Source organism: Phoenix dactylifera, chromosome 11 (genome assembly GCF_051530095.1).
Source record: "Phoenix dactylifera cultivar Ajwa chromosome 11, Ajwa_hap1_PhDact_Kaust_v1.1, whole genome shotgun sequence".
Taxonomy (NCBI): Eukaryota; Viridiplantae; Streptophyta; class Magnoliopsida; order Arecales; family Arecaceae; genus Phoenix; species Phoenix dactylifera.
In genome coordinates this window covers 668,310-696,054 of record NC_143200.1, presented here as the reverse complement: position 1 = coordinate 696,054, position 27,745 = coordinate 668,310, and the positions used below count along the sequence as shown (strand labels likewise).

Sequence of the window (27,745 nt, the reverse complement as noted above, 5' to 3'; positions counted from 1 at the left end):
TGAGTGGTTGTTATATCACGTAAAGTTATTTAGTTTCTATTAATAATTTATAGTTAACTAATATTTTATTAAATTAAAAATTAAAGTATTAGATAAAAATAAATTTCATAAGAGCAAGTATTGATTTTTCAACCAATAAATATAATTTATCACTGGTCTCGGAGAGATATTTATAATTTCAATTAGAGTTAGAAGATGGAGATAGAGATACTATATTAAATAATTTCTTATACTGTATTATTTTAATCTGTGTCCTGCTGCCCCTGCTGTCCCCTTTGCCGTCCAGCTGAGGCATGGCGTCCCCTTCCGTCTCTTCTCCCCTGTTCCTGCTCCGTTATCCTTCTCTCCTTTCCCGTCCTCTCTTTTTCTATTGAGACTTTTGAAAGACAGAGAAGAAGCGAATAGGGGGTTGGCGAGGAAGGCGAGAGAGAAAGAGAGATGGCGATCCTGTACGCTTTGGTGGCGCGGGGCTCGGTGGTGCTGGCGGAGTTCAGCGCGACGCCGACGAACGCCAGCGCGATCGCTCGCCAGATCCTGGAGAAGATCCCGGGCACCAACGACAGCCACGTCTCCTACTCCCAGGACCGCTACGTCTTCCACGTCAAGCGTACCGATGGGATCACCGTCCTCTGCATGGCCGATGACACCGCCGGCAGTGAGTATTCCCTCTCTCTCTCTCCTTCTGCCCTTTGATTCGATTATATATTCGATTCCTGGGTGGATTGGATGCAAAGTCGGCGCCTTTGGTGGCTGGTCAATTTTTTATCCGTTGGGATCCCATCGTCTATCTTTTCTTGGAATCGACCTTTGAGGATCTTGGTGGTTCCATTGCTTAGATTTGGCCGTGGTTGCAAGAAAGTCGATAACTTGGTGCAAGATTCTATGACTTAGTGATATTTTTATTATGGATTGCCTTGTGTTATGAAGAAAATTTCTTGAAACCTAGGGAAAGATGTATACCTTATCTGATCTATTAACTGTTAAGAAGTTGATAATTGAGCTTAGTGATGTTGTCTTTTGTCCTCACTTCCTGAGTTTCATTTTTTTTCTTTTTCCTTTTTCTTTTCTGAATTCATACTTAAAATTCAGTTATACCTGATGTCATAATACCTATATAATGTGTAATATTATCAAATATTACTCTCGTTCTTTAAACTTGTCTAGAGCTTGTTGCTGTTAAGGAAATTCCAATTTTTGACCAAAAGCTCATTAAGATGGTATGAGCATGTGCAGTAAAAATCTGAGTGACTTTAGTAAGGAGAGAGACTCAAATTTGTCTAGAATGGTCTAGAAAATAAAGGAGAAGGTATAGGCTATAATGGGCGAACGTTTTGAGAAAGGATTGGGAAAACCTTTTAAATAACATTAAGGGCAACCTTTGATAGGAATGGTTAGTGAATAACTCTTCATAAAGCTAGACTTAAGCTTGTATGGTGATCCATAAATTTTATATAAAATTCTTGCATCTTAACTGCTCATTCAAATTTTAAAAGGGACGGTAGTGGGTTAAGCCGAGTCTGGTTAGGAGTACTGCCTACACCTGCATATATATACTTGACCCGAGCTAATGCAACCATCTTGCATTTCTTTTTTTTTGATGTACACATTCAGGAGGGTGGGTTTTCTCTGATCCCACCAAACCCATTCATGAAACATATTACTAAAAATATATGTTTAGTTTAAAAGCACAATGTCCAATATTCCCAGATAATTTTGAGTTGGAACTATGGCTATATGAAGAAAAAATATACAGTCTAATAGACTGTGGATTTATGTACAAAAGCTCATCAAACCCTTCTCCTCATTCCCAATTTGGAGAGAAATAAGCACCTAATTCTACTTACTTTACAATATAGAAAGAGAGAGAGAGAGATAGAGAGGAATGATAGAAGCATGACAGGCCATTTTCATATCTTGTTTTCATCTTTTGGATTATTTTGTGCTGACAACCCTTAGTTTCTTGTTGATGACAAGCCACATTGGCACTCACAAGCACTGAAAGAATAAAGAGTTCCGTAAGTGAGATTTGCTGAAACATTGAAGGTTACTCATAGCGAGGGAGTAAGCCAGGATTTTAAGCCTATTTTTTGGTAATATGTTGAGAATCTTCTAACTAGAGCTTTCAAAATCTTGTGTAATGTATAAAAGTCCAATGCGTAGGACCAAGCTATTGCAAGATGTGGGTGTGGGCCTGAATGGATGCAGGAATTAATTGTTGAGTTGGTTGCATGTTATTTCAAGCAACCTGTATAGGCTAGCCATTAGTCCGTTGCACTAACCATAAATTGGTAGTTGCTAAATTTTCTGTTCATCTGCATTATTTGAGTTAATTGCTGATATCGTAACTTGATAATTTATGTAGCTTATTTTTTTGCATGTGCAAAGATTTGTCAACATTTCACTTTTAGCCTTCTTTCCTACTTATGATGGTAGTTTAAAATGCCTTTCTTAATTGTCATGCCTCCAGCTGTGGTTTGAAGTTATTCTATCTCATCGATATGTACTGGGATTGCATAAAAAAAGATGAAAATATGACCTTTATTGCTAAATATATATATTATTAAGTGACAGTCTTAATTTCTTGCAATATAACTTGTTTGTGACTTTGTTCTCTCAATGGAGCAAGGTATGCATTCGCAATAGCTAATACCAGCATCTACTGATGTGTTTCCAGTCAAGTAAATTATCCTTTTGGTTCAGAAGATCCTTTCAGACAGCCCAAGAGAAATATATAAAGCAAAGCTGAGGCCCTCTTTTAACTAACATATAAAAGCTTCTCTCTAGTGTAGATCAGCTAGGTAGTGCATTGAACTATCTTGAACATGCAAATTGAAGTTTATTCAAGGACATGAAAGAGTACAATGATGAAGTAGTTGGCCATACACTGCAATAAGAATGCAACCATCGATGGCCAAGTTTTTACTAAAAACTTGCAATTAGGATATTAATGTCACTCTATCTGAGAAATCATATAGTATACAGTATGTTATGAGCTCGTGGGCTTTGAGTTGCTCTTTTCTCATTGGGGCCATCAAAGGATTGTATACCGTGTCAAGGCTGTATCTCCCTAGCACTGGCATGGTAAATACTGTACTGTGCCAGGGCCTGCTTGACAGGCATTTGCCTAGCACTAGCAGGCAGCCCATACCATGCCAATACTGAGTGCCAGTAGGGCAACAACCTAGTATGCAAATTGTCCCTTATCGAGCATGCAGCCTCAGAGTAAGGTGATCCTAATGATTGCTAGGAGAAGACAAGTTCCTTTTCTATTGATGTCTTTAGTAGCTCTTTGTTATATTTCTTTTGTTGAGTGTTCACTAGGCATTGTCATTGACAGACTGCTAGCTGCACTCCTTTACCTGTGCTTCTATGAACTCATTTTCCAAATTTAATGTTATTATGAGATAAATATATTGTTCCTCCTCATCTTATTCTTTTTTAGACATTTTAAATTTGAGAACTTTGGTAAACTTCCTAGAGGTGATTCTAGGTTTTTTCCTCCCATTTCTTTCGTACGTAACTGTTGGTAATACTCTTGAGGCCACTATGATTACCCTTTACAGAATCCATATGCAATATACAGGGAACTTTAAAGGATTTCTTTATGACGTCATCTTTCAAAGATGCTACTTCTCTAGGATAACAAATAATAAATAAATTTCAGTGCAGATTGAGTGGATTTTGGATTGAGCATATAACAATATGTGATTTTGTTTTAAGTTTATCATGTAAATGATGAATTTCCTCTTACGAGTCCCATTGCATTGATACTGTAAAGTTCTGTTTGTCACTCGTATTAATAATGCTAACCTGATAATACACATGCTCTTATTCTGCTCTTGCACTCCTCCTTTACATATTATTTTGAAGAGGGAGGGCATTCGGCAATAGTATATTACATCTCAAGTTCCTGCTCGCAGACCATTTATTTTCATATCCTTTTTTTATCAAGACATATGCCATACTAAATTCATTGAATTACTTGTACAGGAAGAATTCCTTTTGCATTTCTTGAGGATATTCATGGAAGATTTGTGAAGACATATGGTCGCGCTTGTCACACGGCTCTTGCTTATGCAATGAATGATGAATTTTCAAGGATCTTGAGTCAACAGATGGACCATTACTCAAATGACCCTAATACAGATAGGATAAACCGTATCAGAGGTGAAATGAGTCAGGTAGAGTTCAAATGCTTCTGCATTTTACTAATTACTATGAACATGCATTACGCATGGAAGTAAGTATGATTTTATTTTTCAGAGAAGTATATGTTAAATTTATTTTTAATTAGCAAGATCTAAAAATGCATCATATTTGAACTTAACAAATTGAGGCTAAAAATTCAATCAATGATGTATCCTTACTTGAACTAATAAACCAATACTATGAAAAAGGGACTTGCATGATCCTCCAAATAAATTTACAAAACAAAGAATTAAAGGAAATGTTTGATGATCAAACTAAGAATTCAATAGAAGAAAGAATTGGGTTACATCACTATGACTCCATCTTATATGACTTTGTATAAATTTTTGGTCTGCAAAAAAGAAGCAAAGAGAAATCAATAAATCAATAGAGTAAACATACATTAAAATAGTTCATAGAATAAGGAAACGGGAAATAAAATAAATATACAAACTTGTTCTTGGCTACGGTAATTTTTCTTTAGATTTTTCCACTTCTTCTAGGTCCCTACAAAAGGACTTCCAGTCATCCTTTAAAGAACAAAATAAAATGAAAACTTGAAATATGAAATGATTAAGGTCAAGGAAAAGATAATGTACTAGGTTGGGATAGTGATGCTTTATCTAATGTCTGTTTTAGCGTAGACTTTGTGATACAGTTTGCTGCAAAAACAAGATAAGATGCAAATTAGTAGGGTATGATAAACTAAAGAATAAATTGCCTAAAGAGAGAATATAAGAGCACTAGAGTGAAGAAGGGGTGTTTGATAGAAAGGGGAAATGTCATTAGAGATACAGAGTTGGGAGAGCGAAGGGCGGGGTGTTTGGGGATCGGAATGAAAAGAGAGATGAGGGGGAATGGGATGTTTGAGAATGCGCTGGCGTGCGCTTGCGAGAGAGAGAGAGAGAGAGAGAGAGAGAGAGAGAGAGAGAGGTCAGATAAGATAAGAAAAGCAAATAAGGAAGATGATAAACAAACATAAGAGGTAACAGAGTGGTGGCAGCTTCCTTTCTATTCAAAGAATCCTGTTTTTTTATCATGGACTTGATGACATTGCATCATCAAGATTCTTGTCTTTGGTATGTCACCAATCAAGAATTTTAAAGAATTTTTTAATGTTTTACAAAATGTCTGTGACTTCTATATGGAAATTAATACCTGGTCCTTCCTTTTACCACCATTTTTCATGTAATCCATTACAAAGCATCTTATATGTAGTCCTTATACATAGTAAGACCTGATCTTTACACAGTTTATAGCTTGTTTTATACACACTTATGCGCGGTCTAGGGATTAAACATTAAATCGCCATCAAAATCAAGGACCGAAAGTAAAAATTTCAGTTAACAGAGATTAAACATAAAATGGCAGTCAACCAGGGGGCATACCCCAATTTTATAGTTTGTTTACTGCATCTTTTCTGAAGTGGGACCTGCTTACCTGATACTTTCCTAGTCTATTAGAATTAAGAGGCTAAAATACAGACTCTAAAACAAGCTCTTCACCATGAATACATACAATAATAGAAGAGTACTGCTCAAATGAGGGGAACCCACTAATTAGGCGCTTTTCCCTTTCAAACAAATGTACTATTTAAGTGCCTTTCAAAGAAGTTTTACCTGTCTGATGTAATCCTTGCATAGAAACAAAGAATACGGGAAAGCAAATATGAATAGCAACATCAGTAGAAAGTTCCTGAATTGGCTTATTCACATTCCAAGACTTAGAAACTTAATCACTTTGTTTTGTTAGTTCCTCATGAAAAACAAAGGTCCTATATTTGCAATACTCTACTTCTAGACTGATATTCTTTCTGTTTTACAAGCATTTGCAATGGACTGGATGGAGCGTTTCTTCCACCTGTTTATTTTTTGATCCATATTCTATTATTCATTTGCTCTGATGTAAAACCTGAGCATCATATCTTAATAATTTGTAATAATTTTAAGCTTTCGACAATTTAGATGGTGTTTGTTGATGGTCCTCACATTTGATGACTGTTTCCCAGGGGCGCAATGTCATGATAGAGAATATAGACAAGGTACTTGAAAGAGGAGATCGGCTGGAATTGCTGGTTGATAGAACTGCAAATATGCAAGGAAACACAATTCGCTTCAGAAAACAAGCTCGCCGTTTCAGGAACACTGTGTGGTGGCGGAATGTTAAGCTCACGTATGCAGTTCCTCGACCTAAATTATTAATTCAAAACTCTATAGTTTTAGTGCACTTAATTTACTGATGTTTCTTTTTTCTTTTTTCATTGAATGAGACATGACAGTTATTGGATTAGCAAAATTAGAGATCTCAAATACATAAGAAGTCAGCTTCTTGACAAAAAAATATGCCATTGCTTCAGAAAGTTTCTTTTTAACTAGTGAGGACGAGAACTAAAAGCATGGACATGTAAATTTGCTGATCACAGTGAGCAGCATGACACATGTATCATGTTGTACTGAAATGACAGTCGCCACTGATTGACAAGATAGGATACATAGAATCACTAAAAGATGTGCAAATAGCTTGCTTAGAATTCAAATTTTCCTTCGTTTTATTTGTGTGGGTTTTTGGGGATTTTTTTTTTTGGTTTTTTTTTTTGGGGGGGGGGGGGGGGGGGACGGAGCAGCTTTTCTTTGAATGTTGGCAAGTAGAAAGCTGTTATTTTGAACAAACTTATGATTTGGAACCCGAAAACATCCTGAACCATACTAAAAAATTAAATAAGTCTACTACTCTACCAATTTACCAGCTTACATACTGAAATGAATCTAATTTGGTTATAGGTAAACAATCTTCTTATTTCTGGTTGATGTCTTTTGGAGCCTTTCTAGAGCAAATACATTTCTATTGGAAAAATAAAATATCTCATAGTAGTGTGCCATAATTAATTGCAGAAAACCCTAATTAGATTAGTGATACAGATGTTGATATGAAAACTTGTGAACTACAAATTTTGTTTTCTACTCCATATGTTCCTGTTTTCTTGGTGTCAATCTCATTAGATTCATTACTCATGCCCTTACCTACATCAATCGGTATTTTTGCTTCCTGCTTTTTATTATCAGCGAAATCTTACCTCTCCTCTGATCATTTACATTTTTCATCAAGCTTATTTGTGCCTCTTCTAAGAACTTATTGGTTCTTTTTTGTGCGTTTGCTGAAATTTTAGTTTTTGGCTTGGCATAAGAGCACCATCTAATTTGGATAATATATACATCTTGCAGGGTTGCATTGATTCTCCTCCTTTTAGTCATAATTTATGTTGTACTTGCTTTTGTGTGCCACGGGATCACTCTGCCCTCTTGTATCCGGTAATGATGGTTACAGGTAGTAGTTATCATGTTTCTTTTGTGTTTTGGTTGTCATTTATTTTCCCAATGTGAATAAGCTTGCACATTATTGGTTTGGGCTGACCGACCATGTTCGGAGTGTCGCTTGCAGCATGTTTGTTGTGCCTCTGGTGTGGAGACTTGTGTTCCAAGATGTAATATTGTACTATAAAATCTGATGTCTGATTTTATAGCATTGTTGAATATAAGGAACTCTTGATGAAATATTTCCTGCATACACCAGACCGTCAAAGCGCATGAATGAGACTTTCGGATGCTGAAATTTGAGGGCAACTCGGATGATCGACTGCAGGAGAAATAAGCAAGAGTTGCTATTAATTTTCTAGTACTTGCTGCTATTTTAGCCAAATCAGAAATGGGGTTGGTTTAGCTCACTGCAGAGCCGAGACAAGAATATCCACCGAGTGTGACGCGACGGTGGACGATGCAGGTAATGCTGTTTCACGCGAAAGTGATCATCAAGAGGATACGGTTTAGACTCTATTTTCCAGCCAAGACTCGCAGCGTATTTCTCCTCACAAACAATTAGTATTCAGAGTCTTCCTTATACAATATTTGGACAGGCTCGTGCAATATTTGGGAAGGTTTACCTCTTTTTTGGTCTGACCCTCAGCATGCAATGTCCATTAAAATCAGCCGGCAAAAAGGATAACCTGCCAAGTTCACTCGACTAATTTCGCCGAAAAGAGCAGGGGAATGAAGTGTCCAACTAAGCAAGCTGGCATCCACCTCAAGAGACTCCACATTATAAGGGGCATACAACCAGGGCAGCTACTAAAAGAAAACCGTGGTTGGACAGCTGCAGCCCTCTTCCTCATTCTCCTATTATCCACCCTATGCAATCCCATGGCCTGAGGAGCCAAGCTAAAAACCACCGAAATTCCCCCTCAAAGATGCCAAGGGGACACGGTCAAGCTCACCGTCTGCTGAGTAAGACTTGCCTGGAAACATTGGAAAGGTTGGTCGTAGGATGGCTACATGCGAGCAGGTGTCTTGCTCTTCTTGAAAGGCATATCGAATGTCAGAAGGTGATCATCACATAGTCCCACATCAGCTGATGAAAGGATGCCACATAGGTTTATAAGTCTGGATCGATCCACTACTCAGTCGCTTAAGACTGCGAATCCATGGTAGATGATGTTCGAGGCCAGGTCCGGGGAAACGTCACAGCTTTATCAATCGTGCGAGTCCCTCACTGGAACGCCAAGATCACATGAGACCCACGCCAAAGGCGGGCGGCGTCCCTTTCGAGTAGGAGAGAGCGTTAGGGCTGTGGGTCCGTGTCAAACTGCGTGCCTTCGCACACAAGTTAAAAAGGGGATTTTTGCTGGATGTCCGCATTCAGAGGCTGCGGCTATCAGCTTGTAAAAAGTCTCTGTAAGGTCCGGGTCCCAGATGGGTTTAAGAACAAGAGGTCAGCGGCCATAATTGCATTACGGTAACCACAAAACTGAAATCAAAGCGTTGCAAGCAAGAAGAGATATTCTGCATTTCTTTTCCTGAATCAATGTATTTTCCAAAAGCTTTTTCCAAAGGAACTAATCTCTCTCTGCTCGAGTCTGAGCATCTCAAACTCAAAAGGTGCGCACCTGCATATTAAAACAATGTGCAGCGCCACCGCAACCTGAACAATGAAAAACACTGATTAGACGATCACTTGAACTTATGGTACACATAACTCTACGATTCTCCTCTAGATAATATTCCGTAGGGGTTGGGAATGCTAATCAACTAATGTCATTGGTACAATCAACATGTGCGTCTCAATTTTACATCTCCAGGGACGAATGCAACATGTCTACACTGTTTCAATTTGACGAGAGCATCCTGTATTCTCCCAAGTAGGAGATCAACATAAATGGCCGCAAGTGTAGCTCTAGGATTGTTAGGCAATGCCGAGAGAGCTTCCTTCACGTACCAGCTAGCCTGCTCGTGATTCCCCTGCAATATGGACATCGTAGCAAGATTTACATAAAGGACCCCACGAGCCTCTTCAGGCTTCAGGAACACTGTACCTTGAGGCTCCTCTAAACTAGTTTTGGCATTCAAATGACCGCCCAACTCCTCACCATCTCCACCTTTCTCCATTCTCCACAAGTCTCTGTCTTCATCACTGTATGGAAACTGAACTTCGTTCTTCTCTGAAATATAGATTGATAGATGTTCAGCAGCTTCTTTAGGTCGGTTCAGGTGGCAAAGAGCTTCAGCAGCATAAATATGACTAAGAAAATTGTAAAGTCTAGAGCAGTCTGGCAAATGCTGAAGTGCTTTTGCAGCAGCTAATGCTTTCAAAGGATTTTCAAGGCTCAACTCCACATAAGCTAAGTCACCAAGAACAGCCTGCTTTATCAAGTTGTTTACTTTCTTGCATGTGTCCTCGTATGCAGTGACAGAACTCTGCAAGGTTGAGCTCGAGCTCGTACCTCCTTTAACTTCTTTAGAATCACCATTTGCACCTGCTGTTGCAGAGGCTGATGTTGCATTGGATGCCTTTGAATCTCCAGATAATGCGTTCCTGTGGCCTGAGTTCCTGGCACCAAAGGAGATTTCTTGGCCGCCGCCATCTTCCTTATTGGAGTCCGAAGCGCCAGATTTTGTCGGTTCAAAATTATTCAGCAAATGCAGAGCATTAAGCAGACACTGCCGGGCAAATGGAAGCGAGAGCCTGAACTGACCATCAAGACTGATTGCACCATCTTCTCCTGGGCCATCTGAACACCTATATTTCAGGTTCTTTTCATCAATCACCAGTTGCCTCCATCTGCCTGTACCAACAACATGAACTTTAACCTCCTCGCCACCTAATGATGAAGCACCACTAGGTTGTAAAAGCCCCTTCTCTAAAGCTGAAAGGCAGCATTCAGCAAACCGGAGCCACAGAAGGGGCCTGTTCAAAAAAATCGATCGGGCTTTATTGAAACAACGAGCTGCAACCAGTGGCTTTCCACAAGCTAGATATTGTAGCCCACAGTTGTATAAAATAACAAGAGATTTATCCTGTGAAAAGGTAGGAAGCTTCAGAGGCTTCTCAGGATGAAGTAACGTACTGCTTTTCAGTGCCCTACAAAAGGACAGAGTTGAAATGTTGTGTTTCCCAAGCTGGTGATATATACAACCAAGGTTGTTATTGAACATACTAAGCATTCCTGCTTCTGTCCTGTTACTAGACGTCATCAACAGTTTTATAGCCTTTCGATGGTTACCACGAGCATATTCTACCTGCGCCTTCAAAAGAAGTGCTGCAGATGAATCTCTGCACCGTGCAATGTTCATAGCAAGCTTAACTTCACGCTTTGCAGCCTTCAGGTTCCTTGTAAGAAGAAGTAGTCGGACCTTGTAAAGATGCAAATTTAGTTTCCGATCAATGGCCGAAGCGGCTTGATCAGCTGATGAATTTGAACAATCATTCAAGGCAGACCTGCCCAAATTCTGAGTTCCAGTATCCAATGTTGAGTACAATGTCTCATACTCCAGCGTGTCATCCAATAAAGTTCTTGTCAGAACATTCTCGGAAACAATTGCACTGCTACTTGAATCTGAACCAGAGGCATCTGGACCAATTGTGTTACTTGTTGCAGAAATTTTGGATCCATGGTTAGACTGATGTTGATTAATGCTTCCATTATCAACTTGATTTATCATGTGTCGAACACCAAAAGACTTTTCCATATACTGAATTACATCCTGAAAACAAAAGAATAGGTTATTATAACAAAGTAAGAATCAAGTCCTAAACAAATGAAATAGAAAGCATCAAAACCATAGGACAGCCAAAAAATCCCAGACAACTATAATACTGGAGATCTAAAAACCACGAAAGTATTAAAATCAATAGAAGACCAAAATCATGTTTGACCTGAAAAGATATGTGTCTAACAAAAAAGCAAAAAAAAATTCTTACCCCGCAAAACATTTGATAGGGGGATATTAATGAAAACAATGAAAGACTAAGATGTGTAAAGAATGAACTAGAAGTATTGACATACCAAGGGCTAAGTTTCATGATGCAGAATGACCGACCAGAACCCAAGTAGATTAGGCTGATCAAACTACTGTTACAAGAAAACCTAGATTAAGGGCACGGTTATGTACAGAGAAATGCTTATCTTCCAAAAGTTAAACCGATAAGACAAACAAAGAAAAGGAATTTCCTAGAACATTAAAATGATGAGCAAATGTTTTGTTGGATTCCAATTGGACAAAGTCTTCCTACAGATCTTCCTGTTATCAACAAAGCTTGATCTACATTAAACAAGAATGACTTCGCATTTTCACTTATGCCCTATAAGAATTCGACCATCAAACAATATATCATGGTTCAACTTCCATAACTTTCTCCCATTTCTTTCAAATCCAGGAACACCGCATGGAACTGCTTATACAGTTCCACCCAGACCCTTCCCCCAAAATATCATACCTATTTAAAGACCTCGAATCCACTCAGAGACCCCTTCAAAATGACTCAATTTCTCAATCCACCCAATAACTAAATTAGGAGTTCTTTAACTAATCCTACTTATAAGATTTCTAAAGAGTCTAAAATGCTATCTTAATCATGATATCTACCATCTATGAAGATGTGGAAGCAGAATAATTGATTTGATAAGATACAGTGTAAGGTGGGAAAAAGAAACCAGGAAAGCATCCTCTCTGCATTTGCCAGTAACAGGCCAAGGTTTAGCAGAGGTATGAGGGTTGGACCAGATTAGACTGACATTGCTTGGGTGCAGTTCCTGATTTATGATATCACAACCAGGCTGGGCATGGGTCTGCCTTTAGCAAGTCATGGTGAGGTCAGGACCCAGGTCCAGAAGACAGAATACTGGGTTGGGTTGGACTGACCCTAACCTGACCAATTTGCATCCCTATGCCCAAGGAATGCAGCATAAGGCATTTTATATCCAGCACTGCTACAGAAGTTCCTTACATATAGATTGATGACAGTGAAAGGAAAGACGGTTTTAGCAAAGCCCATAATGGTCGTTAGCAACATGTGGAGAGAGACACTACAAAATTTTAAATATAGAAAAGATAAGCCATCCATCACACTATTGGATGGAAACACTTAAAATCCTCACAAGGTTCTCTCTCTAAAATAAACAGAATTTTAGCAAGTGTATTGAAAGTCCACTAGTGATTTTTTTTTTTTTTAGAAAAAAGGACTCCAACAACTAAAAAAGGATGGGAAGATAGCGGGGGAGAGAGTAAGACACATTTCTACCGGTGGCGTAAATTTTACCAGTATAAAACACATGGTGGTTCATGTGATATGAAAATCCATATTGTCAATCATAACCAGCACATCTGATGGCAAAAACTAAATGTTCAAATGTTTCGGATATTTCTTGTATATGCATCAATCGGTCATCATATGGACATTTCTTAGAGGTCTATTTGATGGTTTGGTGCAACTGTGTTTAAAGATATAAACGTCCATGTTTTAAGTCTCAATGCAACACCTTCTTGGTATGGTATGATATACCCCAATAATGGCACATGATACACTGTTGGAAACTTGGAATTACACAGAAAATAGGTGGACGTGTCGGTACAGCGGCTTACACACCCCTTGTAATGGTACCCTACCGATAGGAACAATACACGCTATACTTCCCATAACAAATTGGCACTTAAAATGCTGGCAAAGATTGTTATCAATGTTGTGGGTGCTAAATTTATGTCTATTCATGCTCATGGGCACCATGATTCGCCTACAGTGTTAAAATTGTCCATCTTGTGACAACTCTATGCACTGATAATAAACCTCAAATATACCAAATTTGCTTTTTTTTATGTGATATATCACAATTAAATATAGGTCAGGCACTAGTAGGGTTTGGTCTCAATATTCAACTAGTACAGTTGTAGATCAACTATCTAAATATGCATGTGTATGTATACATACAAAGATAGAGAAAAGACAACCAGCAATTCTTTGATTCCTCCACCCACAACAGGTTGTGCTACTGGATCACCAATAAATTGTTGTCACCATCATTCCAAATAATTTATGGGGTGTCTATGTGCCAGCACATGCTTGTAGAGAGAGATAATAATAAATAGCAGGAGGATTTTAAGTCCAAATACTATCAATCAAAAATACATAGGAAGCCAACTTACGATTTCACACCTCATCATCCAACATCTAAATTGAATTGTAATTAAAAAAAATCAAATGTTTTACAGGTGTCCGACAATGCATCAAGTGGTTATAAAATAAAAGATACTAATAAATACAGATGTCTAACAATGCATCAAGCTGTCATAAAATAAAGGATACTAATAAACCCATGAGGCCATAATGCATAGTGGACCATATAAATTAATCTACAGTATCATGTCCAACACAGTTTGAACCTTGCATACCAAAACTCCCTATGAAAGAATCACTGAGGAAATGGTTGTAATTGCTAAGTGAAGACATTGAAGTAAGCCAGGTTAACTATCTCATAGTAAGATGCCGAATTACAAAAGAACTGATTCTTATTCCTCGACCAAATTACTGCAATCAACTTAAAACTTCCCAGAATTTACAACTTTGTACAAAGACTATTAAGTTATTTCTAAATGAAGCAACAACATCCAAATTTCATGGTGAAGAAAGCTCCTTTGTTAACACATAGTCTTCTAACTCAAGGCATCCCTAGTATCCAAATTTCAGTTTAAGATCACTAGTACCCTTTTACATAACAAAATATCTATCATTTATTAGCTACACAAGGCATATTATTGGAAAGCATGATCCCTTCTCCCTAAAGGAAACAAATGCCGACTTCCAAGATATATCAGAGAGAGAATTTATTTTAGCCTTGGAAATCTTATAACCAAAGTTTGATACTTTCTGCCACACATGGTCATTTTATTGAACATAAACATTTAATCTCTGTTTCCGTACCAAGAAATAAAATAAATTAAAAATCAATTGGACAAAAATGAGGAGAACAGAAAACCATGCATTCTCTCTTGTTTGGTTGCTTGACAAAAATGCAAATGGGATCATGATTTAACAATTTGCTCCTCTTTATTTAAAACTTAAGCTAGTTAAGGAGTAATTTTGGGAAGTATATAATATGTTTTATCGCAATTTTCAAACTGAGCCTTTGAAATATAGATAGTACTTCTAGGAACCTATTTTCAGCATGATAACATATAGAAGTCTCTTTATTCTAGACATAGGATGTCTTAGGCAGGTCAAACAAGACACTAGGATCAAGATATGGAAAGTTCTAGCAAGGATTAAAGTTCTGGCAGGACATCCCGTGGGACATCAGGATGGAGCATTGTCCCCAAGTGTCAGGATAAGACCGTCCCACCATTGCCCAAGTATCCTATATGGCTCTTCCTGAGCATTCCCCACCCCAAGTTCGAGATAAGGCAGGACAATAGTGCGTCCCCTTCCACAAAAAAATGGGATGGCCCTATCCCAAGGGATTTGAATCATTGAGTCTTAAATGCTTTCATACATGGAATTCCACAGATAACAACATGCTGTAGCTTATTTCCTTTTCTAATTGCTTTGTTTCTTGGATTATAGAGTCTCTTTTAGGCAAGATCTAATTAGCATTCTTTTGAGCCCTAAACCAAGCCCTCATATGTCCCTTAGAAGAAAGGGGTTTTTTGCATTTTTATACTGTGCACACTTGTGCTACAAGGACCTAGGAGAGCCTTAGATATGACGCTTGTTTATTTAGGTAACACAAAGCTATCAAGATATTATCTTCTATGTTTTTTATGATTTTCTCTAAATGTCTTTCTTTCTAAATTTCTTTTCTATTAATAAAACTCAAAGTCTCTCTCCTGTAATTATGTTAACCTCATTGCTGACATCTCTTTAGCATTTTTCTGTTTTCTTCAATTAAGATTCCAATATAAGCTAATCAGCCCTGATAAAATAAACTACAGAAAACCTGTGATTTCAATTAACTCTTCCTAAGACCTTCAGATCTTCAAACATGTAGCCATGACATACCTCCTATATCAATTTTACACCAAGGTCCATCCTTCATATTTCAAGCTAACAGAGATTTCATATTCTTACTGAAACCAGCAACCTAAATTTTGTTCTTTGCAGTCATGAACCCAATCAAACTCTTTAAAAATTCTTGTCCAATTATCTTCTCAGATCAATTTGACATCAAAACCCTCTTATCTCTGATTGTCCCCTCTTTGGCCATAAATAAAAGTTCTACAGTTAAAATGGAAAATGGTAATGAGATCATGAATACATCTAGATATGCAGCAAAAATCCCAAGCCAATTTTCATATCACAAACATGCACAAAGGACACATGGTTTTTCATGCAATGTTATCAGATAATTGGCCCTTAACATGTCCACAAATCAAGCTTTAAGCAATACGATATAGAAAATACTTTGAACTCATGCACCTTTTCTTAATGGTGCTTCCTCCTATATCAGTAAAATAGTCATATAACAGATATATCAGAGCCGATAAAGTTGGCAAGTTAATTATTCTGTTTAACGAAAGTACAAGTTCTTTACTGGGTACTTGCAAGCACTACATAGCAATGGAATTAATAAGACACATATTGGCACTAAAAGCAACCTTCGATATGCCCTGATATGGCGAATTAGTTTTCTTTATTTTCTTAACCATCAATCTATCTACTATTTACGGCATGACTTCACCTCATTTGCAATGTGAACTGCTATTAGAGAAACAAGCCATTTCAACAATAGAGTAGATCATAAAATGATGACCAGTAAATCCACATAAATAAGTTCAAAGTCCAAATCATAATAGCACTCTATATGGGGCTTCCAACAAAGGAGGTGCGAAACTGCAAATCCAGACCATGCATTTTTCCAAAAAATGTCTCTAATGCTGAATAGCAAACGGATAGCATGGCACCTATTTCATAAGCAGCAAACAAAGAAATAGCATATGCAGAAAACAGATGAAAAAAAACTCGCAAGTATCTGGAGGTCAATACTACAATTGCTTAGACATTAGTGGTAGAAGGAATTATTCCCCTGCTACTTTATATATATTCTGCAATATATGTAAGAAAAGTTTAGCCAATGTAATGCTTTCAAGCATAATTCTCCATCTATTATGGAGCTCCTCAGCACAGAATACCTAATTGATACTAAGGCAGGAAAAGAAAGCACTGGCACCTCCAGTGTATGAACTTACTGCAGCTTTTGATGCATCTTGGCAAGCTAATGCAACATCCAGTAAAAGAAGGCATACATGATGAGCTGTTGCCTGCACGGAAACAAATACCATATCAGGAAAACAACAAAGCAGATACAACTATAATTAAAATAAAAATTGTTTAAGTGAGTAACCTCATCAATGGGTTCTATATTTTGATATAATCGTTCTAGAACTGATAAAGCGAGTGCATATTCATGGAGATGGTAGAGAATGACTGCCTGTAGACCACCGAAGTAATAGCATCAGTATCAGAACCACTTTTAATTTCCCTTCAAACATACTGGAACAAAACTTATTGAGAAAATGATGAATATACCGAAACATACAATGTTCAGCACTACAACAGAAGTGTAATAGTCATCTGCATAAATAGTGTTGCCGATATTTGGAGCAGATAATTGGGGTAGCATAGTACTATTGACTTTAGATCCCAAGGTTGTATTGCTACTTATGTTGTTTCCAACTTCCATCCGCTCTACAGAAGCACGAGCAAGGTCTTCACTTCTCTTCTATATGATTTTTAATAAATTGGTGCATAAGATGCAAATTTGCAAAATTAAAATAAAGGGGATTATTAGTATAATTTCAAACTTCCAGGAAAAAAAGAGAGATGGCCAAGATAAAGGGACTGTACCAAAATTAATGTGAACAGGTTATTGAGAAATTGCATAGTTTCTTATATGCTTTTCTAAATAGAGACTGAATGACAAAATGGAAATATAAAGAAACAATGTACATAAGGACAAGTAAGAGGTGTCCCGAATGGTGAAGATTAAGCAATACACGATACAGATATATAATAAAGGTTATTCCTCAAGTATCCGTAATTCTGATATAAGACATCTCAAACTTAGTAAATCTTCTAACTCGAATTAACAATCAGAGAATATAGCAGATAACAGTAATCAATGGGTCGTAACTTATCTTGCATCTTGCATTTAGGAACAACACTTAAATATGGAGCAAACATAGAATATCGTGCCAACTTTATCTTAGGCGATAAGTGGTACATGAACCATTGAAACATATTTAGGCATTTAACATGTACTCCAAATTTAGCATATTAGCAGTTATTAATATTTTACTCTAATCGAAAAAAAGCAAGGTTTAAAGTCAAGGTCCTAGTGGCAAAACTGATTGAAGAACAAGTTTGTATGGTACCAACACGTGAGATGCGGTGGCATCCCGGTTAGGATTGGAACTAGGCCAGGCCGAGTCGGGTTTTCCTACTGCCTGAGCCCATCTTGAAAAATAAAAAGAGTTCAAGCTTCAGGCCAAGCTTCAGCCCTAAAAATTTTACCAAGCTCCAACCCCAACTGGACTTGAGCTCAAACCTGAGCCTTGCCCCAAATGGACCAAACCTAATTGAGCTTGGTGGCGCCAAAAAGCTTGTACCAGCCCAAATCACAAACCCTAACCCCTTTACAAAAAAAAAGGGGACCATCACCACTTGCCATTGCCACCTTTCAAGCTCCTTCCTGCTGGGCCCATGTAAAATGAGAGAGGAGAGGGAGAGATCTAGACAGATCTAGATCCAAGAAGAAAGAGAAGAGATTGAGAGAGACTTACAGAGATGGATAGATCGGGAAGGAGAGAGAAGGGGGGGCAGAGAGAGGAGACACTGGGGGAGAGAGAAGATTGAGAGCAAGGAGAGAGAAGAGGGAGAGTGGGGTGACGAGGGAGAGGAGAGAGATCAAGGGAGAGAGTGAGAGAGGATAGGGAGGGGAGAGACAACAAGAGAGGACAGAGAGAGAGAAGAGAGATCGAGGGAGACTGTGAGAGAGAGATGGAGAAATCGCGAGGGAAGGGCAGAGAGGATTGATAGAGAGAGGAGAGAGATTGAGAGAGAGGAGGCGCTAAGAGGGAGAGAGGGAGAGAGAAAGAGGGGGAGGAGAGAAGAGATCAAAAGAGATCGGGAGAGAGAGGGGATACAGAGCCGGAGGTGGCGGTAGGCGAGGAGGGGGGATAAGAGATTTGGGGTGGGTCAAGCTCGAACTTCTTTAGGCTCTACAACCCAAGCCTGAGCCCTCTCAACCCAAGCCCAGAACCCAACCCAAAGTTGGCCCAACCCATTTCCACTCTAATCTTACTACATACTGGAGCTCTAGCTTTTTTCCTTTATTTTGATTCTTTTATCATTACTTAGGATTTCTATGTTCATGTAAGCCATAAGTTAGTCTTATGTAAGGTTCTAATGTTTTTCTTTTGATCTGATGTTCTCTTTATTTTTATTATTTTCTCCCTTATTTTTCCTTCTTTTTCCCTTTCCCTTTCCTCTACCCTCCCATTCGAATGACAATAGCACACACAGAAAAAAAAATCAGGCGTCTTTTATGCACATCTTGGTTGGTAAGTTCATATTCACCAGTGACCTCTCCCACTTGGCACCCATCGGTACCAACTGAAATAGCCCAATACGGAGGGGATTGGGGACCTAGCCTAAGACACGATCTCCTGCCTTATCCAGGTGCCTAGTGCAAATGGCACCGCCAAGATTTAAATTCTTAGAATAAAGTACACATTCTTTCAAGAAATCTACCATCATTAAGGTGTGAGATTTTTAAGCAGAAGCAAAGACCTCAACAACAAGAATTAGCACTGGTGCTCCATAGTAATCAATGTTAAGCATTCAGTCTGCCAATAAAATAGGTAAAAAGAAAACTGTTTTACCATGAAGATAGATATTTTATTGCCCAACCAAGAAGCAGAATGTGAAATCACTTGCATCTTTTACCTTAACCATATTGAGCACATCAAGCAGCTTCCCTGGATCAGAACAACCATCACGGAAGTATTCTGTAACAGCAAAGTTATGAAGAACCTGAAAATTTCATATTCACAAGTCAATTCAAAACATGACAAACTCAAAGATTTTAAGCTCCCAATCATGTACAAAGATAATTTCCACAAGGATTACTATATAAGAAATCTGCCTAACCCTTGGAAAGATGATGAACGATTAACAATGTTGCATGCCAGATACAAATACAAAGAATTTTTAGAGGTCAAATTTCACACTGAATGCTACTAAACATGATCCACATTCTTTCAAAGAGAAATTAGTACCAGCACAAGAATACACATAACAAATGCTCAAAGAATGTGATTTAAGTGAATATATCATAGAATCATGAGGTAATGAAAGCATATCAAGCTAAAAGCAATCTTAATTTTAATTTATGTCTTTGCTGATTGTTGAAATTCCAATGATAGGGGAAAAATGACAACAGGTTATTTAAGCCTTATTTTGACACTAAATAAACTCCTGCCTGACTCACCAGATATTTATTTCAACATTCACCCTATATATCTTCAAGTCCAAATGGTAACATGATGGACATTGAGCAGGCAACTCACAGAAAAGGGGCCGAAATCAAATCATAAACTTGGTGCACAAGAAAGAGATCCAACAAAATACCATTATATTCTTTCAAAAGGGAAATACTATCATTTTGATAATGCACACAGAGCATATGCTCATAGGATGAGATTTAATTGAACTATAAAAGCCGTAGAATAATTAGATAATAAATGTATGGCAAGGTAAAATCGATCTTAATTCTAATTGATGCTTTCACTAGCAATCGAAATTCCAAGCTTGTTAGAAAAATGTTAGCAATCCACTACATTAACCAAAGTATACCCCACCTTCACTCACCACATATTTCCTTCAACATGCACTCTATGCATCTTCAAGTTTAAATGGTAAATGGCATGATAAATAGCAAATAAGCAGCTAGCCAAAAAGAGTCAAACTATCAAATGAATTAACAGTGGTACCCCATGTCTATCTGTATCCCTGAGGACCATTCTAAGGATGTATTTGCCACGTACCATGACACAACTGTACCAAATTGTGGTGAGAAATGGCAAGGTTGGCTAGGGCCTCACAGTTGAAATGAAAAGGAAGCAAATTGTTCAAACCATAAATAATGTGATTGGATAAGGTTTTTTTGAGGAAAAGGGAGGCAAAGCCACCCAAATTTTATGGTTGACAAAAATAAATAATTACAAGGTAAATAAAAATGTGCTGAAAGTCGGGTTATTACAAGAAGAAAGGAAAAAGGATAGAAGAGTAAAAGGATGAGTGCTGGGTTGGAACGAGTAAACCAGTGATTGGATAAGGTGGTATCACAAAAGAGCATTGTTTTATAACATAGAAGAAATAGTTGATTATTAGAATTCTAAGAAAGTAAACATTACATGCCAAGAAATGACTGAAATTACGTCAAAGCTATAAGCAGATTATTCTAGGTATTGATAAAGGAGAGCAGGAAAAAATAGACATATTGGATAAAGATATGAAGAAAATGGTAAATTAGAAATCATTAGCCATTAATCAGTTGTCATGTTACAGTATTTGGATCTTGACTTGACTTTATATAAATAGACACCTAAATGACAACATACAGCAATCCAGTGAATACAGAACCTTTGCAGTCAACCAACAATCAAACTAGAATCCTTTTGACAAAAATTTACTAAAGATTCCAAATCAACCAAAATATTGACTTTCTTAATCAAAAGAATTTCCTAGCCGGTTAAGATTTCAAACTCCTTTTCTAAAGGATTTTCAAACCAAGATTCTCCAAAGATTTCCTAATTTTTGACCATCATATTAATCTGAAAATGTGTAACCAGTTCAGAAATAACCTAAAATATAATTTACATCATTTGCTTTCATTGTGGGGATCTCATCATTGAAATCATTGAGGTGAATTACAGATCCACACACCAATTTTGCATTTCCATGATCTAATGGTGAAGATCAATTCAAAGTGAAGCTGTTGTGTCACGCCCAAACAATTCAGGTGCATGGGACAGATAAAATGATAACTAGTTCGGTGAAGTGAAAAGAAAAAAAAGCAATTTCATCGCATTAAAGATAAATAGACCATCATATAATGCGTCCTTAATCTCCTTGATTTTGATTGACCCAGCTTTCTTCCTTTATTACAAAATTTCTAGAGAAACCCCAACTTCAGTGAAAGGATTTACACCTTCGATGAAGCTAAATTTTTAGTTTTTGGCTCCTAGGTTGCTCTGCCGGGCTTAATATTTTCTTGATACATATTATAGCAGCCAAAAAAAAACAAAACAAAAAAACTGACAAACAACTCATTCCCCTCAACCCAGCCTAGGTCTGCAAACAATTTCCAAATACTGAAGTACGCGAGTGATGATCAATTAACAGGTTTCATCTAAAAAATGTGAATGAATAACCGACCAACAATTCCAAGAGTCAGTGTCCGTGGAAACCATGAGCGCGACTTTATAAAGCATGTAAGGATTAAAAAAAAATTAAATTTCGAATAAAAATTTCATCGATATCAGGTAAAAGTATTCTCAAGAAAATGAATCGGATGCCTTGGATGCAAGCAACCAGATCAAGATCCAAGAACGGTTGTTACTGATTAACTGTGGAAGAAATAACGGAACCAAGGACTGTTCAAAACTAGTCATCAAAGAGAGAAAAACCCCGGCACAAAATCGAAATAAAGCCATACCTTCGGATCATCGCCTTTCTTCTGCAAGAGCTGATTCAAGATATCGATGCACTCGGAGAAGCGCCGGTTCTGAAAAAGGACGGCAGCCTCCTTGGCCAGCCTCTCCGCGTCGGAGAGCAGTCCCTCCTCGTTTGCAGGCCCATCATCCCCCCCCGCGCCCGTCGAGACCGACGACGACGACTGCTCCCGCGCTTCCATCCTCGCAGATCGAGCGGCTCCGATCCGATCCCGAGGCCAAAGCAACGGCAGTCGTAGATTCCAAGGAAGGAGAAGACCCCTATCACTCGCTCCGACCGGCCGGCGATTGTAGAGGGGAACAGAGGTTCGAATCGAGGGCGGATTAGGGCGGAGAGGGAGCGAGGGTTTCTCGAATCATAGTAGGGTTTTACACACAGAGAAAGAGAAAGAGAGAGAGAGACGTCAGGGTTTGGAGTTTAGGGTTTGAGACCGACGGAAGCGCTCCGAGGTATTTGGTTTCGATGAGAGGAGGGACGAGAAGACCCGTTTGGAGAGAGGAAGAAGAAGAAGCTTGGCGGTGGAAAATCTTCGGCTTGATGGAGCGGAGCGCGTCTAATCGTGGGACACGTGCAATGCACGTACGAGTGAAAAGAAATAGAAAAATGTAGGAAACTCCATTATTTTTTTGGACCCCAGAAGAACCAATTTTAAGACCATGGTGAAATATGACTTGAATGATAAAATTTAAACCTTTAGCATCTGGTGATATAATACTTTTGATTTAAGAAGATAATTTTGATAGGCATCATAGTTAGTTCCATTTTGATACTTTTGATTTAGTTCCATCGCAAGAGACAATACAATATTTGGTTTTAATAAATAGAATTAATTTGAATATGAAACCTTTTGCATGCAGAAGAAGAGCTATAATTACACAAGACATCAATTTATGAAATCCAATGGGAGTTATTTTTTTATTTTTATTTTTATTTTTAAGGTATCTGAGTTATAACATTATTCTTGGTGATTCAATCTGCCAATTATGCATAAAATTTCTTGAATTATTAAAATTTTCAAATGTTTCACTGGGGATAAGTTTGTATGGTATTAAGCGAATATATCTTTTATTTATTCTATCAAAACTAAACTTTTATGCAAATCTTTCTTATATTTTCAACTATGATTCTGTTCTTTAGAACAAAATCAGAATACTTATCTCACTTTTATTAGTAATGATTCAATAGAAAATGAACACCTATTGGTCTTTGTCCAGCATTCTTTCAGAAAATTTGTTTAAAACTTTTATGCTATAAAAGAATATTAGTTGAATTTGCATATGGTGAATTGTGGAAGAAATAATACCTCCACTTTCAGCGCTAATTACTATTAATTTAAGTCGGACACGGATACGGACACGGTCTCGACAAGCTAAGAAAACGTCGAATACGCGGTAGAAATAATACCTCTACCACTTTTTATTCCATTCTTTTCTCCGTCCTCCCCTTTTCCTCTCCTCTTCCCTTCCGCTCACCTAATTCGATCCTTCCTCTCGCCCTGAACCCTAACCCTAGGGATTAAATCCTCCTTCCGTGGGTCCATACTTGGAATCAGATCGTGTGATCGTCGATGGGGAACACGGAGAAGCTGATGAACCAGATCATGGAGCTGAAATTCACGTCGAAGAGCCTGCAGCGGCAGGCGCGCAAGTGCGAGAAGGAGGAGAAAACGGAGAAGCTCAAGGTAAAGAAGGCGATCGAGAAGGGCAATATGGATGGCGCCCGCATCTACGCCGAGAACTCCATCCGCAAGCGCAGCGAGCAGATGAACTACCTCCGCCTCGCCTCCCGCCTCGACGCCGTCGTCGCCCGTCTCGACACCCAGGCCAAGATGCAGACCATCGGCAAGTCCATGGCCTCCATCGTCAAGGCCCTCGACTCCTCCCTCGCCACCGGCAACCTCCAGAAGATGTCCGAGACCATGGACCAGTTCGAGCGCCAGTTCGTCAACATGGAGGTCCAGGCCGAGTTCATGGAGGGCTCCATGGCCGGATCCACCTCCCTCTCCACCCCAGAGACCGAGGTCAATAGCCTCATGCAGCAGGTCGCCGACGACTACGGCCTCGAGGTCTCCGTCGGCCTCCCCCAGCCCGCCGCCCATGCCATCCCTGCCAAGGAGAAGGAAAAGGTCGACGAGGACGACCTCTCGCGCCGTCTTGCTGAGCTCAAGGCCAGGGGCTAGCTTCATCGATTTGATTCGATTTTACTAGGGCGAGTAAGATCTCTCTTGTTCTTCCCTTTTCTTCCGGTGAAAGTGTGAAACAGGGCGTGAAAAGGAGGAAAAAGAGGATCTTTTGATATGCCATATACTCTATATCTGTGCTTATGCTGTTTACTACTCGGTATGAATGCTGTGGATGTTCTTCTTCTTTGTTAAAATTTCGATTCTTAGACATGGATGTGGAATGAGGGTTGGAATGCCTCTGTAAATTTCAATTATCATATGGACTCGATTCCAATCTGTGTGCTAGTCGTAGTTCTCCCCCCCTTTCATGCTTTCAGGGTATACTTTGTTTTGTGTATATTTGACTAGTCGTAGTTATTCCCCCTTTCATGCTTTCTTGGTATACTTTGTTTTGTGTATATTTGTCTCCTATTTCAGCTTTTGAGAACACGAAGCTCAAGTTTGTGGCAGGAGAGCTTTTGATATTAAACATGAGTGAATTGTTTTAATTGTTTGGTTCTGCAGGGTAATGTCTTGAACTGCTCTATGTTGCAGGAGAAAGATCGTTGCTACAGCCTCGCATATGATGTAGTTGCAAAGAAGAAGTAAATTTTTAATTGTTTTGGTTGATTAGTCTGAACAAGAAACCATGATCTTTGCTTTGAAAAATCTTGCTCTTGCAATTAGACAAACCAGTTTGTTGTGAACAGCCATCTACTTTCTTGACAAGTAGAGGTCTTTCAAAGGAATCATGTTAATTATGTAATCTTGAAAATGCCTTGATTAGTTATCATGGTCATATGCGTGTACTCCGCCTCCTATGATTCTATTGGAATATCATATTTCCTTTGAACCTTCCTGTATGACCTATCTTTACTATGTAAGGGATAGAAAATGCTTATTAGGTTTCTTTGAGACGTCTTTGAGTGTATTAGAACAATAATGTTACATATCGAGGTTAAATGTCAGAGTATATCAAGGATATGCCTTCAATCATTGTAAGAAAATAATTTGCTAGTCTTTAGTTTCTAGATGTCGTTTGCTGTATTGACATTCTATTGTGGAAACCTACATATACTGCACAGTTACAGCTGAAGCATATCTCAAACTTTGATGTATGTACTGATATTGCTTTCTTGATCACTCAATCATCCTCATCTCCATTGCAAGAGTGGCATTGTTTCTGCAACATGTATGACTTGTTCAACTAATTTGGAGATCAGAATCTATATATTCATTTTCACGAGGTAGGCTCAAAAGGCATCTGGACTCTGTTTTTTCGGATGGACATTTGGCACCATACTTCTGATATCAGTGGTGGAAGATGACCTTCTATTCAATCTTGGTGGGAATTACTCTTGTTCTACATGGTCTTGATGCCACATCTATGCTCAAAATCTTTTAAGACATATGCTGCCTCTGTTTCTGACTTGAATATACAGATTTTGTAATTCTTAGGAATTTATGATTGCCTTAGCTCTAAAAATAGGAAAAGCTCTCATAGTTTCAAAAATTTCAATCTTATAGACATTTTTCCCCATCTTTTAGAGTAAAACTTAGTCTTGGGGTTCTGCTATATTCTTACATTTTATAAATTCCTTTTGAGAGATTCCAACTTAACTGAAATTTGATGGTTGGGTTTATCATTTAGTTCTTGAATTAGATGAGCTTCTAAACTCTCAACATTTTCTTTTATATGCTTTTCTAGGTTATGACAATATAACTAACATGCTGCAGTCATCAAAGCTGTACAGCTTATCTTCAAGGGAACTTTGTACGGATGGATAATTTCAATTTTCAAAAAAGAAAAAGAAAAAAACTTTGATCCACCCTCAGGCATAGTGCGGTGCTTCCCTTAATCACTTTACCCTAGATTAATCTTTCTTACTTGCTATTGAGCTTTCCTTCCTTCCAAGTCTTCAATAAGATACACTCTCCATCTTTTATCTCGTTTCTCTTCTCTGATCACCTAACCTTGTGTTGTCTTTATACTTTCTGTCCTGCACCACATCTCTCTACCTTGATCTTCTTTCAGTTTGTCCCCTTCTCCTTTATTGTTATCCACATACTCCTGTCCCAGAGCGTTATTATGGAACTTCTATCTGCCTTCCCTAGTTGAATTAATGGTTGAAGGACTAGAGGTTATATTGTTTTTTTTTTATAATACTTTTATCTTCAGGTCTTAGGATCTAAGCAAAAATTCTCCTTCTAAATTCTCTGGAAGAGTGGTGATATTATTTAGATTTGAAGTAGATATAAGTAGCATTTAGAAATTAAAGTTTCTTTGATTTTGGGGTTAGGAGGCATGTTTAGAAGTAGAAACGTCTGATTTAGGCTTGCAAGTACCTATTTAAAATTGATTTTGAACCCCACACTCTGAAAATTTGAAGCTTGGCAAAATGAAAGAAGCAGATTAGTTTAAGAGGTTGATTCTATCATTACCCCTTTTAATTACCTTATCTTTAAATGTTGAAGTTAATTTCTAAACTTAGATATTGTTGTGCCATTGCTTCAACAAAGGATAAAGTTGCCTTGATGAACATCTTGTCGACCATATAAAACCAGTTGCCAAAGTTGAAGGAAGCAGTTGATGTCTGATCTGACAAATAGTTGATGCGAGGTATAACAACTGAATATTTCAGCGAACAATGCATTGAAAGGAAATGACATTGGAGGAATGGGTGCAAAAGTCTGGTTACGAGAAAAGGGAAGGGGAGAATAAAGGGTGAGGGTGTATTCTTGTATGATGCATAACATATGTATAGGCTTGGAAGGATATTCATGTCTTTTGCAACAATCAGACAAATTTGGCAAAAGAAATATACGAAAAGGATACAGGGAATATGCAATGGAAGTTTTCAGGCAGCAAGTTAGGATGCACATGAGACTGGGTTAGCTAGCTCGCTTGTAGGATCCATGTAAGTGCTATTTGTGAAAGTAGAGAAGCACAAATTGTTCAAATTTCATTGCTAGGCTGGAGATGGTAGACGCACCTTTTCTTTAAATTGAAGAAGTGGCACACTAATAGATGAAAATTGACCTCCTTGCTAAATTAATGGGATAAGGATATGGTGGTTATGCTGTAATTATTTTTGCTTTTTGAATGATCATTGCCACTCTTTTGTTAGACCTGTTGTTAACATTAATCCCAATGTGGTGGTTCCCTTCCATGGTTAATATAGTAAAACTTGATTGATTAAAGAGGGATGAACTTCTGTGGAGATGGAACTGTAAATATTAGTTGTTTTCCTTTCCTGAACGTGTGTGGTACCAGTGAAATATAGCACAGCTTGTGCTTATGAGGATGTGAGAAGGAAAATTGAAGTTTTTGGTCAAGAGGTGAAG

The 27,745-nt window shown here is 38.2% G+C and overlaps 3 protein-coding genes across 5 annotated transcripts; 2 read left to right on the top strand and 1 right to left on the bottom strand.

Moving 5' to 3' along the window:
• Nucleotides 1-249: 249 nt before the first annotated feature.
• Nucleotides 250-7,739, top strand: LOC103710126 (vesicle-associated membrane protein 711). Its single transcript, XM_008795743.5, has 4 exons — nucleotides 250-655; nucleotides 3,991-4,181; nucleotides 6,197-6,360; nucleotides 7,410-7,739. The coding sequence occupies exons 1-4, from the start codon at nucleotides 439-441 to the stop codon at nucleotides 7,498-7,500; spliced, it is 663 nt and encodes a 220-aa protein (XP_008793965.2). The 5' UTR covers nucleotides 250-438; the 3' UTR covers nucleotides 7,501-7,739.
• Nucleotides 7,740-8,999: 1,260 nt separating this feature from the next.
• Nucleotides 9,000-22,814, bottom strand: LOC103710124 (uncharacterized). Of its 3 annotated transcripts, none has more exons than XM_026805836.3 (6): nucleotides 22,223-22,814; nucleotides 19,450-19,536; nucleotides 17,042-17,224; nucleotides 16,847-16,933; nucleotides 16,692-16,763; nucleotides 9,000-11,219 (listed from the first exon to the last, which is right to left on the bottom strand). In XM_026805836.3, exons 1-6 carry the CDS (start codon nucleotides 22,418-22,420, stop codon nucleotides 9,285-9,287), a joined length of 2,562 nt encoding a protein of 853 aa, XP_026661637.3. In that variant the 5' UTR covers nucleotides 22,421-22,814; the 3' UTR covers nucleotides 9,000-9,284. The 3 variants fall into 3 exon arrangements, with proteins under 3 accessions (XP_026661637.3, XP_088562409.1, XP_088562408.1); XM_088706283.1 differs by having other exon boundaries at nucleotides 17,042-17,190; nucleotides 22,223-22,807; XM_088706282.1 differs by lacking the exon at nucleotides 17,042-17,224 and having other exon boundaries at nucleotides 22,223-22,805.
• Nucleotides 22,815-23,599: 785 nt separating this feature from the next.
• Nucleotides 23,600-24,803, top strand: LOC103710123 (ESCRT-related protein CHMP1B). The gene has a single exon (XM_008795739.4). The coding sequence runs from the start codon at nucleotides 23,807-23,809 to the stop codon at nucleotides 24,416-24,418; it is 612 nt and encodes a 203-aa protein (XP_008793961.3). The 5' UTR covers nucleotides 23,600-23,806; the 3' UTR covers nucleotides 24,419-24,803.
• The last annotated feature ends 2,942 nt before the right edge of the window (nucleotides 24,804-27,745 follow it).